The 17,122-nt window shown below is 56.9% G+C and overlaps 1 protein-coding gene across 3 annotated transcripts in view; it reads left to right on the top strand.

The window, feature by feature from the left end:
- The window catches only part of LOC133358841 (voltage-dependent T-type calcium channel subunit alpha-1H-like), a 210,927-nt gene that overhangs the window by 15,492 nt on the left and 178,313 nt on the right, over nucleotides 1–17,122 (top strand). For all 3 annotated transcript variants that reach the window (XM_061577290.1, XM_061577289.1, XM_061577291.1), the window contains exon 2: nucleotides 14,255–14,775. In XM_061577290.1, the coding sequence (XP_061433274.1) occupies nucleotides 14,280–14,775 (496 nt within the window). In that variant the 5' untranslated portion in view covers nucleotides 14,255–14,279. The remainder of the gene's footprint in view (nucleotides 1–14,254; nucleotides 14,776–17,122) is intronic.

Here is a 17,122-nt window from a genome sequence, read left to right on the forward strand (position 1 = left end):
CCACCCACCCACCCACTCACTCACCCGCCCACCCACCCACTCACTCACTCACCCACGCACTCACTCACCCACCCACCCACCCACCGAACCATCACTCACTCACTCACCTACCCACTCACTCACCCACCCACTCACTCACTCACCTACCCCACTCACTCACTCACTCACCCACTCACTCACTCGCCCACCCACTCACTCACTCACTCACCCACCCACCCACTCACTCACTCACCCACGCACTCACCCCACCCACCCACCCACTCACTCACCCGCCCACCCACCACTCACTCACTCACCCACTCACTCACCCACCCACCCACTCACTCACCCGCCGACCCACTCACTCACTCACTCACCTACCCACTCACTCACCCACCCACTCACTCACTCACCTACCCACTCACTCACTCACTCACCCACCCACCCACTCACTCACCCACTCACTCACTCCCCCACCGACCCACTCACTCACTCACCCATTCACTCACCCGTCCACCCACTCACTCACTCACCCACCCACTCACTCACTCACTCACCCACCCACCCACTCACTCACTCACTCACCCACGCACTCACCCGTCCACCCACTCACTCACCCGCCCACCCACTCACTCACTCACCCACCCATCCACTCACTCACCCACTCACTCACTCACTCACCTACCCACCCACTCACCCACTCACTCACCCACCCACTCACCCACTCACTCACTCACCTACCCACTCACTCACCCACCCACTCACCTACCCACTCTCACTCACTCAACCCACTCACCCACTCACCCACCCACTCACTCACCCACTCACTCACCCACCCACCCACCCACTCACTCACTCACTCACCCACCCACCCACTCACTCACCCGCCCACTCACCCACTCACTCACTCAACCTACCCACTCACTCACTCACCCACTCACCCACTCACTCACTCACCCACCCACCCACTCACTCACCCACCCACCCACCCACTCACTCACCCACTCACTCACTCGCCCACCCACTCACTCACTCACCCACCCACGCACTCACCACCCACCCACTCACTCACTCACCACGCACTCACTCACCCACCCACCCGCCCACCCACCCACCCACTCACTCACTCACCCACGCACTCACTCACGCACCCACCACCCACCCACCCCACCCACCCACCCACTCACCCACCCACCCACCCACCCACTCACTCACTCACTCACCTACCCACTCACTCACCCACTCACTCACTCAACTACCCACTCACTCACCTCACTCACCCACTCACTCACTCACTCACCTACCCACCCACTCACCCACTCACTCACCCACCCACTCACCCACTCACTCACTCACCTACCCACTCACTCACCCACCCACTCACCTACCCACTCACTCACTCACCCACTCACCCACTCACCCACCCACTCACTCACCCACTCACTCACCCACCCACCCACCCACTCACTCACTCACTCACCCACCCACCCCACTCACTCACCCGCCCACTCACCCACTCACTCACTCACCTACCCACTCACTCACTCACCCACTCACCCACTCACTCACTCACCCACCCACCCACTCACTCACCCACCCACCCACCCACTCACTCACCCACTCACTCACTCGCCCGCTCACCCACTCACTCGCCTCACCCACCCACGCACTCACCCACCCACCCACTCACTCACTCACCCACGCACTCACTCACCCACCCACCCGCCCACCCACCCACCCACTCACTCACTCACCCACGCACTCACTCACTCACCCACCCACCCACCCACCCACCCACTCACCCACCCACCCACCCACTCACTCACTCACTCACCTACCCACTCACTCACCCACTCACTCACTCAACTACCCACTCACTCACTCACTCACCCACCCACTCACTCACCCACTCACTCACTCACTCCCCCACCCACCCACTCACTCACTCACCCATTCACTCACCCGTCCACCCACTCACTCACTCACCCACCCACTCACTCACTCACCCACCCACCCACCCACCCACCCACTCACTCACTCACCCACGCACTCACCCGTCCACCCACTCACTCACCCGCCCACCCACTCACTCACTCACTCACCCACCCATCCACTCACTCACCCACCCACTTACTCACTCACCCATTCACTCACTCACCCACTCAACCACTCACTCACTCATTCACCCACTTACTCACCCACTCACTCACTTACTCATCTACTCACTCACCCACTCACTCACCCACTCACTCACTCACCCACTTACTCACCCACCCACTCACTCACCCACCCACTCATTCACCCACTCACTCACTACTCACTCACTCACCCACTCACTCACCCACTCACCCACGCACCCACCCACTTACTCACTCACCCACTCACCCACTCACCCATCCACCCACTCACTCACTCACTCACCCACCCACTCACTCACTCACCTACCCACTCACTCACTCACCCACCCACCCACTCACTCACCTACCCACTCACTCACTCACCTACTCACTCACTCACTCACCCACTCACCCACCCACTCACTCACCCACTCACTCACTCACTCCCCCACCCACCCACCCACTCACTCACCCACCCACCCACCCACTCACTCACCCACCCACCCACCCACTCACTCACCCACTCACTCACCCGTCCACCCACTCACTCACTCACTCACCCACCCACTCACTCACCCACCCACCCACTCACTCACTCACTCACCCACGCACTCACCCGTCCACCCACTCACTCACTCACCCGCCCACCCACTCAGTCACTCACCCAGGCACTCACTCACCCACCCACCCACTCACCCACCCACCCACTCACTCACTCACCTACCCACTCACTCACTCACTACTCACTCACTCACTCACCCACTCACTCACCCACTCACCCACGCACCCACCCACTTACTCACCCACTCACTCATCCACCCACCCACCCACTCACTCACTCACTCACCCACTCACTCACTCACCTACCCACTCACTCACTCACCCACCCACTCACTCACTCACTCACCTACCCACTCACTCACTCACCCACCCACTCACTCACTCACTCACCTACTCACTCACTCACTCACCCACTCACCCACCCACTCACTCACCCACTCACTCCCCCACCCACCCACCCACTCACTCACTCACTCACCCACCCACCCACCCACTCACTTACTCACCCACTCACTCACCCACTCACTCACCCACCCACCCACCCACTCACTCACTCACCCACTCACTCACTCACCCACTCACCACACCGCAGGTAGTCACCTCATTTCTGCTTCTTCCCTCGCACCGCTCCACTTTAGAATTCCCCTCCATCATTTCTAACCCCCCCAACCCCAAGCTGCTTAAAATCCGTGTTCAATTCAAGACACGTATCTCTTTATCTCTTACAACTTTGATCAGAGTGCTGCTTGTCTCTGGCCGTGACATCTTTGGGCCCTCCGGGACTTTTTTCACCAACTGTGTCAAGCAAAATCCATCAAATCCTCTTTGAAATTGAACATTTTCATTCGTGTGTGAGTCTCTGACTCTGCCGTGAGTCTAGTGTGACTCTGGGAGTTGGTGTGCCTCTGTGTGAGTCGGCGAGTGTCTGTGGGTCTCGATGTGAGTCTGTCTCTGTGTGAGTCTGTGTGTCTCTGTGTGAGTCGACGTGAGTCTTTGTGTGAGTCTGTGTGAGTCTCTGTGTGAGTCTGTGAGTCTGCGTGAGTATGTGGGTCTCGATGTGAGTCTGTGTCTCTCCGCGCGAATCTGTGTGTCTCTGCATGAGTCTGTGTGTCTCTGCGTCAGTCTGTGTGTCTCGATGTGAGTCTGTGACTCTGTGAGAGTCTCTGTGTATCGATGTGAGTCTGTGTCTTTGCGTGAGTCTGTGTGAGTCTTTGTGTGAGTCCGTGTGAGTCTCTGTGTGAGTCTTTGTGTCATTGTGTGAGTCTCTGTGTGAGTCTGTGTGTCTCTGTGTGAGTCTTTGTGTCTTTGTGTGAGTCTCTGTGTGAGTCTGTGTGTCTCTGTCTGAGGCTGTGTCTCTGCATGAATCTGTGAGTATTCGCGTGCCTCTGTGTGAGTCTTTGTGTGAGTCTGTGAGTCTCTGTGTGAGTCTTTGTGTGAGTCTGTGAGTCTCTGTGTGAGTCTTTGTGTGAGTCTGTGTGAGTCTTTGTGTGAGTCTGTAAGTCTCTGTGTGGGACTCTGTGTCTCTGTGTGAGTATGTGGGTCTTCATGTGTCTCTGTGTGAGTCTTTGGGTCTGTATGTCTCTGTGTGTCTCTGTGTATCTCTGTGTGAGTCCGTGTGCGGGGAGTGGTGGTGCAGCGGTTAGCGAGCTGCGAAACGAACCTGGCGACCGGGGTTCGATTCCCGCTCACGGCAAACACCGGTGACGGTCATCTGAATCAGTCCTGGGCCTCCCCTACGTCGACTCAAATGAGTACCTGGTGCGGTGCGTAGTAAACATCGCCACTGGGGAGACAAAGGCGGCCGGGCGTGGTGCTGGCCACCCACCACCTCGTGCGCCGTGCCGGCCATCGTAGGTGCTACTCGCTAACAGCACTTGCCCCAACAGGCTGCGAAGGCTACACGGGTGGGAGGGGTGTCTTTGTCTTTGTGAGTTTGTGTCTGCGGGATCGCTGCTTCTGTCGTGCACGGGGAGCGGTGGCGCAGCGGTGGAACGCGCTCCGCGCTCCCAAACCCCGGCCCCAACACCCGCGCTCGACTCCCACCCCCCCACCGCTCGCGGCCACCGGCGACAAACACCCGGAGCGGTCCCGGGGCCATCTCTCCCACCCCCCCCCCCCCCCCGGGGTTGACTCGGGCCTTCAACGACCACCTCGAACGCGGCCCGTTTGCTAAATCCCTGCAGAGGGCGGACTAAAGGATGGGCCGGCCGAGCGTGGTGCTGACCACCCCACACCACGCCACACCACCACACCACACCACCACGCCACACCACCACCACCACGCCACACCACCACCACAACACCACGCCACAACCACACCACACCACCACCACACCACCACCACGCCCCACCACCACCACACCACCATGCCCCACCACCACCCCACACCACCACCACCACCAAACCACCACCACGCCACCACCACCCCACACCACCACCACGCCGCTTGTCCCAACAGTCTGTGGAGGGTTAGACCGGGGTGGGGGGTGGTCGCGGCGCGTGAATGTCACCTTCCCACGTGGCTCTCTCCCCAAGGGACTTGTCCTGGCACCCCCTGCCCGGACTTTCATTTGCGTGAGAGCTCAGGGGGGGGGGGGGGGGGTGCCAACTCTATCACCGGCACCCCACTAACGACGGGGGACCCCACTCGCCACCGACGACACAGGGGAGGACAAAAGATGCTGAGATGCTGGGTCCTGGTGAACCCATCATCTCAGCAGTGTTGGATCGGTGTCTCTGACCCAGCCATGACTAACCTGAGAGAGACACCCAGACCCAGGGCTTGAAAGGCTTGAACCCTGGGTCTCAGCAGTGTTGGTTCAGTGTCTCTGACCCAGCCATGATGAACCTGAGAGAGACACACCCAGACCCAGGGCTTGAACCCTGGGTCTCAGCAGTGTTGGCTCGGTGTCTCTGACCCAGCCATGATGAACCTGAGAGAGACACATCCAGACCCAGGGCTTGAACCCTGGGTCTCAGCAGTGTTGGCTCGGTGTCTCTGACCCAGCCATGATGAACCTGAGAGAGACACATCCAGACCCAGGGCTTGAACCCTGGGTCTCAGCAGTGTTGGCTCGGTGTCTCTGACCCAGCCATGATGAACCTGAGAGAGACACATCCAGACCCAGGGCTTGAACCCTGGGTCTCAGCAGTGTTGGCTCAGTGTCTCCAACGCGGCCATTATGAGCCTCATGAAAGAGAGAGACACACACACACCCATGGTTCAGGCCCATTGTGTGACTTTACCAGGCTGTTGGGGTAGGCGCTGTTAGCGAGCACCTATGAAGACCGGCGCTGTGGCAGCACTCGGGGGGGGGGGGGGGGCACCACTCCCGACCGCCTTTGTCTCCCTAGTGGCGATTGTTTACACACGCATCAGGTACTCATTTGAGGCCGAGTCGACCTAGTGGAGGCTCAGAACCGGTTCAGATAATCGTCGCTGGTGTTGGCCGTCAGCGGGAATCGAACTCGGGACGCCAGATTCGTAGTGCAGCCACGCTAACTGTTGCACCACCGCTCCTCGTAAACACAGACACAAAGACAAAGACAAAGATCCCCCGTATAACCTGTAACAGACTGTTGGGGCAAGTGCTGTTAGCGAGCACGTGTGAAGACTGTCACCATGACACACGAGCACCACGCCCGGCCGCCTTTGTCTCCCCCAGTGGCGATGTTCACTACACACCGAACCAGGTAACTCATTTGAGGCCGAGTCGACCTAGTGGAGGCTCAGAACCGGTTCAGATAATCGTCACCTGGTGTTGGTGGCCGTGAGCGGGAATCGAACTCGGGGCGCAGGGTTCGTAGCGCAGCGTGGCGCTCACCGCTGCACCGCCGCTCCTCGTAAGCGCACAATCACAAATCCGCACACAGTGTGTGCAATGTCATTTGAACTTTCAGATTTAAAAAAAACACGCACACACACATATCCCGTGACACTGCAAATACAAACATCTCCTGCATGTAGCCCCTGACAGATTGTCGGGGTAAGTGCTGTTAGCGAGCACCTGTTAAGGCTGAGCACACGACACTCGTGAAGGGGCAGTGTGGCCACAGCCACGCCCGGACCACCTTTCTCTCTCCACGTGTGATGCTTCTACAATGTTCGGTACTCATTTAAGGCTGAATTGACCTAGGGGAGGCCCAGGACCGGTTTAGACAAACCCGGCACCCAGAGTTCGGAACCCGCTCGCGGCCAGCATCAGCGGTGAATTACGGAGCCTGTTCTGGGTCTCCCCTATGTCGACTCAGCCTTAAAAAAGTATCCGGTGCGGTGTGTATTCAACAACAGGCCTGTGAGATACAAAGGCGGCCGGGCGTGGGGATGGCCAGACCCCCTTGTGCGCTGTGCCGATCTTCTTCGGTGCTACCGCTCGCTAACAGCGCTTGCCCCAACAGTCTCGCAAGGCTACGTGGGCGGTCTTTGTCTCTATTTGTCTGTTCCCTCGTGCGAAGGTCATCGGTTCACATCCGAGACGGGGCTGATTGAGAACCATTATGGTAATTGGAGCAGTTGGCAGCTGTAACAGCAGAATCATCATCATCATCATCAGCAGCAGCAGCAGCGGCACTCACATCATCACAGTCGCAACCATCATCATCATCAGCAGCAGCAGGATCACATCCGTAATGTTCACCATCAGCAGCTGTATCATCATCATCATTAGCAGCGGTATTGTGATCAGCAGTGCCATCATCATCAGCAGTATCAGCATCATCAGCAGCAGTATCATCATCAGCATCAATATCATCATCATTAGCAGCATGATTATGATCAGCTGTGTCATCACCACCATTAGCAGCAGGATTATGAGCAGCAGTGTCATCATCAGCAGCAGTATCAGCATCATCAGCAGCAGTATGATCATCAGCAGCAGCATTATCATCATCATCAGCAGCAGTATCATTATCATCAGTAGCCGCAATATCATCATCATCATCATTAGCAGCGGTATTATGAGCAGCAGTATCAGCATCATCAGCAGCAGTATCATCATCAGCAGACTCATCATCAACAGCAGAATCATCAACAGCAGGCTCATTATCAGCAGCAGTATCAGCATCATCATCAGCAGTATCATTATCAGTAGCATCAATATCATCATTAGCAGCAGTATCATCATCAGCAAACTCAGCATCAACAGCAGAATCATCAACAGCAGACTCATCATCAGCAGCAGTATCATCATCAGCAGACTCATCATCATTAGCAGATTCATCATCAGCAGCAGACTCATCATCATCAGCAGCAGAATCATGACTGCAATGAGTAGGAAGCTCCTGTCCGGCCCAGTGTCTCGGCCACGGCCATTATCAACCTCCCAACTAGCTCAGCCCAGTCCACCTTGATGCTCCCCCATCATCACCATCATCACCACCACCATAGCCATGGCCAATCCACTGCTGGATGAAGGCCTCCCCAAGCCCTCTCGGCCACCTCTCGATCCAGGCAGCAGCACCCGCCCACATACGAACTGTTTCTGTCGCTCCATCTCCGCGGCTAGACGTATACCTCGTGTCAGTGGAAAGGAAATTAAGAGAATTCCGTTGATTGATCCGGGCGGATTTCTTAAATGAGGCGACGCTGTCTGCGGTGCCTCGTCGTGTGCTGTATCTGTGCGCATCTTTTGAATCTGACAGCTCCAATGACATTCAGCAATGCGTGCTCGTGTGTGTGATTGTGCGATTGTGTGCGTGGGTGTCTGAGTGTGTGTGTCTTGGGTGTGCGAGTGTGTATCTGTGTGTGTGTGTCTGTGTGGGGAGCGGTGGTGTAGCGGTTAGCGCTACGCTGCGCTACGAACCCGGCGACCCGGGTTCGATTCCCGTTCGCGGCCAACACCGGTGACGATTATCTGAACCGGTCCTGGGCCTCCCCTAGGTCGACTCAGCCTCAAATGAATACCCGGTGCGGTGTGTAGTGAACATCGCCACTGGGGGAGACAAAGGCGGCCGGGCGTGGTGTTGGCCACCCCCCCCCCCCCTTCGTGTGCCACGGTGTGGGCCTTCATAGGTGCTGCTCGCTAACAGCACTTGCCCCAACAGTCTGTTAGACTACACGGGGGATCTTTGTCTTTTATCTGTGGGGGGGGGGGGGGAGGGGGCTCACCAACAGCACTTGCCCTCGTGGTCTGTTCGATCCATACGGCGGTCGTTGCCTTTGTCTTTGTGCGACGGCGAGCGGTGGCGCTGCGGTTAGCGCACCGCGCTGCGAACCCTGGCGACTCGCGTTCAATCCCCGCTCACGGCCGACATCGGGCGTTGAATCTCCGTCGATGAAACGCGCGGTGACGTCGATTCTGAATGCGGTGGGCAAACAGCGGAGGAGGGCCCGGAGAAAAATCCATGCAACCATGGGGAGAGAGAGAGACACGCAGACTCCAAATATACAGCAGCAGGCATCAGGGGTCGGGTTCGATCCCACGACCTCCTGTAGACCAGGCGAGGGAGTTAACATATCCTAGCCACCGTGATGATGATGAACGAGAGAGACACGCAAACTCCAAATATACAGCCGGCGTAAGAGGTCGGGGTCGATCCCACGACCTCTTGTACACCAGGCGAGGTAGTCAACATCTCCTAGCCACCGTGATGATAATGAAAGAGAGAGACACGCAAACTCCAAATATACAGCAGGCGTCGTTAGGGTCGGGTTCGAACCTACGCTCTCCTGTGCACCAGGCGAGATAGTTAACATCTCCTAGCCACCGTGATGATGATGAACGAGAGACACGCAAACTCCAAATGCGTCATTCCCGCGTTATTCGCGAGGGATGTGTTCCGGAGATGCTCGCGAAAATCCAGTTTGGCGAAAATGATATTGGCCTACGGAAGCCTTTTTTTTCCTTATGAATTACCGGAAATAATTCCGTATTTCTCATAATGTCTCACAATCACCTCATCTCAACAATTTGTCACATCGCATTATCTATCATGGGGCCTTTTTTGCCAGTATGAAAGTACGAAAAATACGAATATGTTTAACTCCTTTCTGGCAATACAGCAGGAGTTGCGTTAAGATGTTCAAACACCGAATAGAAGAAGGAATCAAGTTACTGCGTTAACCACGCACGGCACGCGTGGTGAGCGTGCAAACAAACATGGCTCTGATGTATAATCTACGAGCTTTACTAGCCGGCTTCGCCCGGGACTTGGATCCACCACGCCCGGCCGCCTTTGTCTCCCCAGTGGCGATGTTCACACACCGCAGCAGTTACTCGTTTGAGGCTGAGTCGACCTAGGGGAGGCCCAGGAGCGGTTGAAATCATCGTCACCGGTGGTGGCCGTGAGCGGGAATCGAACTCGGGTCGCCGGGTTCGTAGCGCAGCGTAACGCTAACCACTACACTACAATACGTTGTGCTTCCACATGCGCGGGTCACATGACAGATGTGACGTCACAGCTCATTTGCCGTGCAAAAAATAAATGCATTATTGAGCTTCCCCCCCCCCCCCAAAAAAAAAAATTATTTTTTATAACTTTTGCATGGTGTACAGTCTGGAAAGTACCCACATGGCAAATTTCCAGTATGTTGCATGTCGGGAAGTACGCTAAACATTTTGAAAAGACACACATAATCACAACTTAGCTTTTTATATAAATGGGGATGATGCATTGACTTTGAAAGTGATTGGCCATCACCAGTGGCAGCCTTCTTTAGGGCCTAGTCTCGCCAATGTCAGACCAGAGAACAACGCCAATAGGCGAACAGCAGCTGTATCATGCGACCTTTCTTGCCAGTATCAAAGTACACAAAATAATAATAGGTGTCTACCCTTTCCGTCAATACAACAGGAGTTGTTTTAAGATGTTCAAAAAAGAGATGCCTTTCGCAAGGAATCAATGCTGCATTATCCACACGCGGTACTTGTGGTGAACATCATCATCTAATCACATTCTCTCTCATCACTTGATGTCATCACTTTCTCTCTCTCTCTCTGCAGGCAGTCGTGGTGTAGAATTCCAGATGCGATTCGCGGAGAACCAACATCGCCGATAGCTAAGTTGGTGAATAAGGATTTGAAGCTTTCGTGACTGCAGGAATCCATACTCTTTGGTTCTTTCGGTAAAGTCACGGAGGTAGAAAATAATCATCAGGTGGGCGCTTGGGAAAGCTTTCCCACCTGATGATGGACGCTTGTGTTGCGCCCGAAACGTCGTGATTTGTTTCAATTTATACCTACGTGACTTTACCGAAATAACCAAAGAGTTTGGTGAATAACGGTTAGGGAATGCTGGACGCAGGCGTCAAGGGGGATCGGGATGGAACCCACGACGTCCTACCTACCGAGAGAGGTAGTCAACATCTCCCAGCCACCGTGGCGCCCCCAATAGAGATAGAGGGCTGCCGAGTTTCAACACGAATAAAAAAATACTTGCTCAGTCCACTGCTGGATGAGGTTCCTCCCCACGCTGTGTTTGTCACATGGCAGGAGGACGGCGGTTGTTTTGACCATATTTCACCACGCTGGTGACGGGTGCGGGGGAGGTGGGGGGGGGGCAATTCTCAGAGCTGCGTAAATACAAATGTAGAATATTTGCTCGTTGGCAGGCTGACATCATCAACTCGCTACGCTTGAGAAGCCGGTTTCATCACAACTTATTCTGTGTGAATCTATGGGTCTCTGTGCAGGTCTATGTGTCTCTGTGCGAGTCTATGGATCTCTGTGCGAGTCTATGGGTCTCTGTGCGAGTCTATGGGTCGCTGTGTGAGTCTATGGGTCTATGTGCGAGTCCATGGGTCTCTGTGCGAGTCTATGGGTCTCTGTATGAGTCTATTGGTCTTTGTGTGAGTCTATGCGTCTCTGTGTGGGTCTATGGGTCTCTGTGTGAGTCTATGGGTCTCTGTGCGAGTCTATGGGTCTCTGTGCGAGTCTATGGGTCTCTGTGCGAGTCTATGGGTCTCTGTGCGAGTCTATGGGTCTCTGTGTGAGTCTATGGGTGGTCTGTACGAGTCTATTGGTCTCTGTGTGAGTCTATGCGTCTCTGTGTGGGTCTATTGGTCTTTGTGTGAGTCTATGCGTCTCTGTGTGGGTCTATGGGTCTCTGTGTGAGTCTATGGGTCTCTGTGCGAGTCTATGGGTCTCTGTGCGAGTCTATGGGTCTCTGTGCGAGGGATCCGTGACAGGGCTGAGTCCATCATCTCACTAAACTTGAAATCCCCCCCCCATGTAATCGCTGTGGCCGGGCAGCCGAGACCCGGATTGGGACTCAGGTTATCTGACCTCTGAGGCTCTGACCTCTGAGGATCTGACCTCGGAGACACGCGGCCGCCTCTGAATCGTGTCCCCGTACGGGTGCCCTCACAATAGGGGCAGTGATTGAATGAAGCGAGAGGCTCTGACCCCGAAAGGAGCTGTGCAAATGTAATGGGCGTGCACAAAGACAAATGTCACCCGTGTAGGCCGCACGGGCTGTTGGAGCAAGTGCTGTTCGCGAGCGCCTCTGTCAAGAGCGCTGCTCGGCTGCTGGCTTGGAGCAGGAATATTTATTGGCGTGAGGCACAGCCACCAAAGACAAAGATCCCCCGTACAGCCTGTAACAGACTGTTGGGACAAGTGCTGTTCGCGAATAGCAGCACCAATAAAGGCCGGCACGGCGCACGAAGAGGTGGTTGGCCAGCACCAGGCCCCAGCCGCCTTTGTCTCCCCAGTGGCGATGTTTACACACCGCACCAGGTACTCATTTGAGGCTGAGTCGACATAGGGTAGGCCCAGGAACGGTTCAGATAATCGTCACCGGTGTAGGCCGCGAGCAGTAATCGAACCCGGGGTCATTGGGTTCGCAGCGTGGCCGCGCTAACCCACTACGCTGCCGCTCCCCGGCATGCACTCGCTCGCAAAACACTCATCCACCCATTTATTCGCTCACTCACCCATTTATCTACTCACCCACCCATTTATCTACTCACCCACCCATTTATCCGCTCACCCACCCATTTATCTACTCACTCACCCATTTATCTACTCACCCACCCATTTATCCGCTCACCCACCCATTTATCTACTCACCCACCCATTTATCTACTCACCCACCCATTTATCCACTCACCCACCCATTTATCCACTCACCCACCCATTTATCCACTCACCCACCCATTTATCCGCTCACCCATATCCACCACCCCATTTATCCACTCACCCACCCATTTATCCACTCACCCACCCATTTATCCGCTCACCCACCCATTTATCCGCTCACCCACCCATTTATCCACTCACCCACCCATTTATCCGCTCACCCACCCATTTATCCGCTCACCCACCCATTTATCCGCTCACCCACCCATTTATCTGCCCACCCACCCATTTATCTACTCACCCACCCATTTATCTACTCACCCACCCATTTATCTGCTCACCCACCCATTTATCTGCTCACCCACCCATTTATCTACTCACCCACCCATTTATCTACTCACCCACCCATGTATCTACTCACCCACCCATTTATCTACTCACCCACCTATTTATCTACTCACCCACCTATTTATCTACTCACCCACCCATTTATCTACTCACCCACCCATTTATCCGCTCACCCACCTCTGTATTTGCTCACTAACCCATTTATCCGCTCACCCATTTATCTGCTCACCCACCCATTTATCCACTCACCCACCCGCTCGCTTACTCGCCACGCTGCAGGCCATCTGCTCTCTCTCTTCACCTTCCGTCACCTCGCTCGTCCCTCCCCGAGCTCTCACAACAACAACAACGATGACGACGACAACAACAAGCACCGCTCTCAATTCAACGCGTGTGCCGGGGACGCGTATCCGCCGCGATTTTGGCGGTGCCGCGTGTGTTGCTTGTTGCCGCTCGGAGTTTTTGAGCGTCTCGGGAGCTTTTTGCTCTCGGGGGCGGGGGGGGGGGGGGCGGGGGGGGGGCAGGTAGGGAGGGGGGCAACAGCAGTGTAAACAATAGAATGCGGCAGCGCTGGCAGTGGCTTCCACTCGAATCGCTAACCCCCCCCCCCCCCCCCCATTCGGCGAGTGTGGAGCGGCCGATGATTGAAGCAGTTCACGTGCGTGGGGAGTGCCTCGTGATGATGCCCCGCGGCGATGCCTCGCGGCGATGCCTCGCGGCGATGCCTCGCGGCGATGCCTCGCGGCGATGCCTCGTGATGATGCCTCGTGGTGATGCCTCGTGATGATGCCTCGCGGCGATGCCTCGCGGCGATGCCTCGCGGCGATGCCTCGCGGCGATGCCTCGCGGCGATGCCTCGCGGCGATGCCTCGTGGCTGATGCCTCGTGATGATGCCTCGTGGTGATGCCTCGCGGCGATGCCTCGCGGCGATGCCTCGCGGCGATGCCTCGCGGCGATGCCTCGCGGCGATGCCTCGTGGTGATGCCTCGTGATGATGCCTCGTGGCGATGCCTCGTGGCGATGCCTCGTGGTGGCTGTTCGTCTGTCCCTCCATCTCTCCATGCATCCATCTGCCCTTCTGTCCATCTGCTTCTCTCCCCCGTCCGTCTCTTTGTCTCTCTGTCCCTTTGTCTCTCTGTCGATCTGTCTCTCCCTTCACCCGATCTGCCTGTCCGCTTGTCTCTCCACCCGTCCCTCCGTTAATCCACCGCGTCCTTCCGTCCGTCCGTCAGCCGGGGACACCGGCGCGGCGCTGCCATGGACGATGGCGCTCGCCCCACCGCCGCCGCTCCCGCTGCTCGCCCGACCTTCGGCAGAGCCGCCGCGTACTCCACGCAGCAACCGCAGCAGCAGCAGCAGCAGCGGGAGTCCACCGCTACCCCCGGAGCCGCCCACCCCCCCGCGGCCTCCACCGCTGGCGGTCCGCTGCTTCCACCACCACCACCACCACCACCACCCCCCTCCTCCTCCTCCACCGCCTTCGTCCACATCTACGACGCGGGAGCGAGCGGCAGGGACCCGGCGGGGAGGGCCGCGCCGAACCGCGCCACCTCCACGGCCACCCCCGGTGGTGGAGCCGCCGGTGGTGACGGCGGCGATGGCGGCGGCGGCGACGACGGCGGCGATGGTTTGGAGGCCGGGAAGAGCTCGGCCACGGAGGGCCTCCCCTACCCGCTGCTGGCTCCCATCGCCTTCTACGTCCTGCGGCAGAGCACACGGCCTCGCTGCTGGTGCCTCAAGGTAGTGTGCAACCCATATCCTTACCGAGCTGGCGCGCGCGCACCCTTGTGATGGCTGCCGTTGTTTGTCGCTTGTTTGTCAGTGTCCAGGGGGAAGCCTCCAAAGGTTGTTCGTGAGGGCGGCGGGGGGCAATGGTCGCCCATGCCTGATCCCCACCCCCCCCCCCCCCGCGGTGCCTCTTCGTGCGCGTTGAACCTCCCGGTCACTGCGCGTAGCCAAACCCCGCTTGTCCTGGGCATTGGGCGGAAGGGACAGCGAGCGGCCGACGCCGCCGGCGCCGCCGGGGGAATCTCAAGCGGTGCGCCCCATCAGTGAAGGGGGGGCAGGGGGTTGGTGGCCCGCCAGGGTTTTGGCGGTGGCGGCGTTGCCACGGCGAATCTCATTTTGAACGTTCGCACGGAGCAGCTCCAGGCGCTACGCTGCGACAGAGGTTTCCAGCAAGCGTGCCCTCTGACCGTTAACAGAGGGCACGTGGGGGGGAGGGGGGGCGGTCACGAAGGGGCTATGGGGGAGGGACAGGACGAAGTGGAGGGACGAGGGGAGGGAGAGGAAGGGAATGGGTGACGCACGAGCGGTGAGCGAGCGCTGGGAGGGAGGAACTCCGCTGCCGTGCTCATCAAACTCCTGGGGGGGGGGGGGGGGCGACTCCGTGTGGCAGCTTCGTGACCACGACGACGCCGCAACTCAAATCCCTCCAGGACCAAATCCACTCGGTGGCTCCCGACGGCGGAAACGGGGAACGTCAGTCTGGCTTAGGGTCGCCCCCGCCCCCGCCCTCCCCACCCTTTGACCGCCTTCTCACGCTCACAGGGTGCGTCCGCACGTCCGCGCGTTGAACTCTTTTCGTGCCGTTCCGGAGCCATGGGCACTAATCGGAGGTGCCGGGGAAAGGACAACAAACCAAACTCAACAGCAACAAGCAGTTCTACAGAAATGGGTTCTCAATGTTGTGTAGTGGTGTAGTGTGTGGATTTGTGTAGTATTTAGTAGTTTAGTGGTGCATGGAATAGTAGTGTAGTGTGTAGTAGTGTAATGCATCGTGTATTGTATAGCAGTGTGGTGTGTCGTACTGTGGTGTATGCACGCACGTTGAACTTCTTTCGCACCGTACGTAGCTATCTTCGCTAATTAGAGGTGCGGGTGAAAGGACAGCAAAACCACGAAGAACAGTTCCAAAGCGAATGAGATTTTCTAAATCGAGATGATTTCAAAGTGCACCAGCTCCCGATATCGGAAGGAGGGAGAGCATTCCAGACGGCCGCCACGTAAGCGCACCTGCAAGCGCCGCGCCGATGCGGCGGACCCCGGCAAGAGGGAAGGGAGTTGGGTGAAGCCGAGGAGCGGCGAGCGCCGCGGCAGCGCTAGCCGGGCCGGCGTGCCGGATTCCCACCGCGAACCGCCGTGGTGAGGCAGCGGTCATTGGGGTCGCGTCGCTCCTGGGGGGTAGCTATGAGATACTCTGTATCAAGGTGATATGGCAATTTTGCTGTGACGGTTTCACCTGAAGGCGGAAGCTTGTGTTGCCTCCGAAATATTGTGATTTATTTGTTTTCTTTTCACCTACGTGACTTTACCGAAAAAACCAAAGAGTATGAATCCTTGCATTCATGAAAGCTTCACATCTAGAATTAGCTATGAGATGTTGACTACCTCGCCTTCTATGCAGAAGGTCGTGGCTTCTACCCCGACCCTGACGCCTGCTGTTTATTTGCTTGCATGTTCTCTCTCTCTGTCTCGCCGTGGTCGGGTGGCGGTTTTCTCTGCGTCCTTCGATTTCTTTTGCCCTCCACATTTTAGAATCGGCGTCACGTGGTTTATGGAGTCACTTTGCTGCTGCCATGAATTTCCACGCTCAGCGTCGCCTTACGCCTGGCAAAGTGAAAAGATTGTTTACGGTTTTTAATTTATATTTTGTGCGGGCGTCGGGAGAGAGCCGCCGCGTGGAGTTGGCGCTGAACCCCGAGTGATTTGCTCTCGGCCGGAATGACTCGGAGTGCCGTTCCCAGGAATTCATCCCGGAGCTCTCACGTCCATCGCGCTGGCCTGGATTCTCTCCCTCCCTCCGCTCATGTTTTTTCGTCCGCGCGGGATTTGGACGATTGCTGCCGGGTTACGGTGATACCGGGAAAACGTGCCGTGTGGCCTTGGAGAGAGAGAGGGAGAGAGGGAACGTTTTTGGGGGATCGTGGTCCTACCGCACAGCGTACGAGGAGGCCTGGAGAGAGAGAGAGAGTGAATCCTGCAACATTCGCAGATATATCACTTTGTCATCTAGTGGTAGAGCAGTTACAGGCTATACTGGGGCGATCTTTGTCTTCGGTCGTTGTGCCTCACGACGATAATTCTCCCTGCTCCAAGCC

The sequence above is a fragment of the Lethenteron reissneri genome, chromosome 63 (genome assembly GCF_015708825.2).
Source record: "Lethenteron reissneri isolate LAM-NWPU_2019-01 chromosome 63, ASM1570882v1, whole genome shotgun sequence".
Classification (NCBI taxonomy): domain Eukaryota; kingdom Metazoa; phylum Chordata; class Hyperoartia; order Petromyzontiformes; family Petromyzontidae; genus Lethenteron; species Lethenteron reissneri.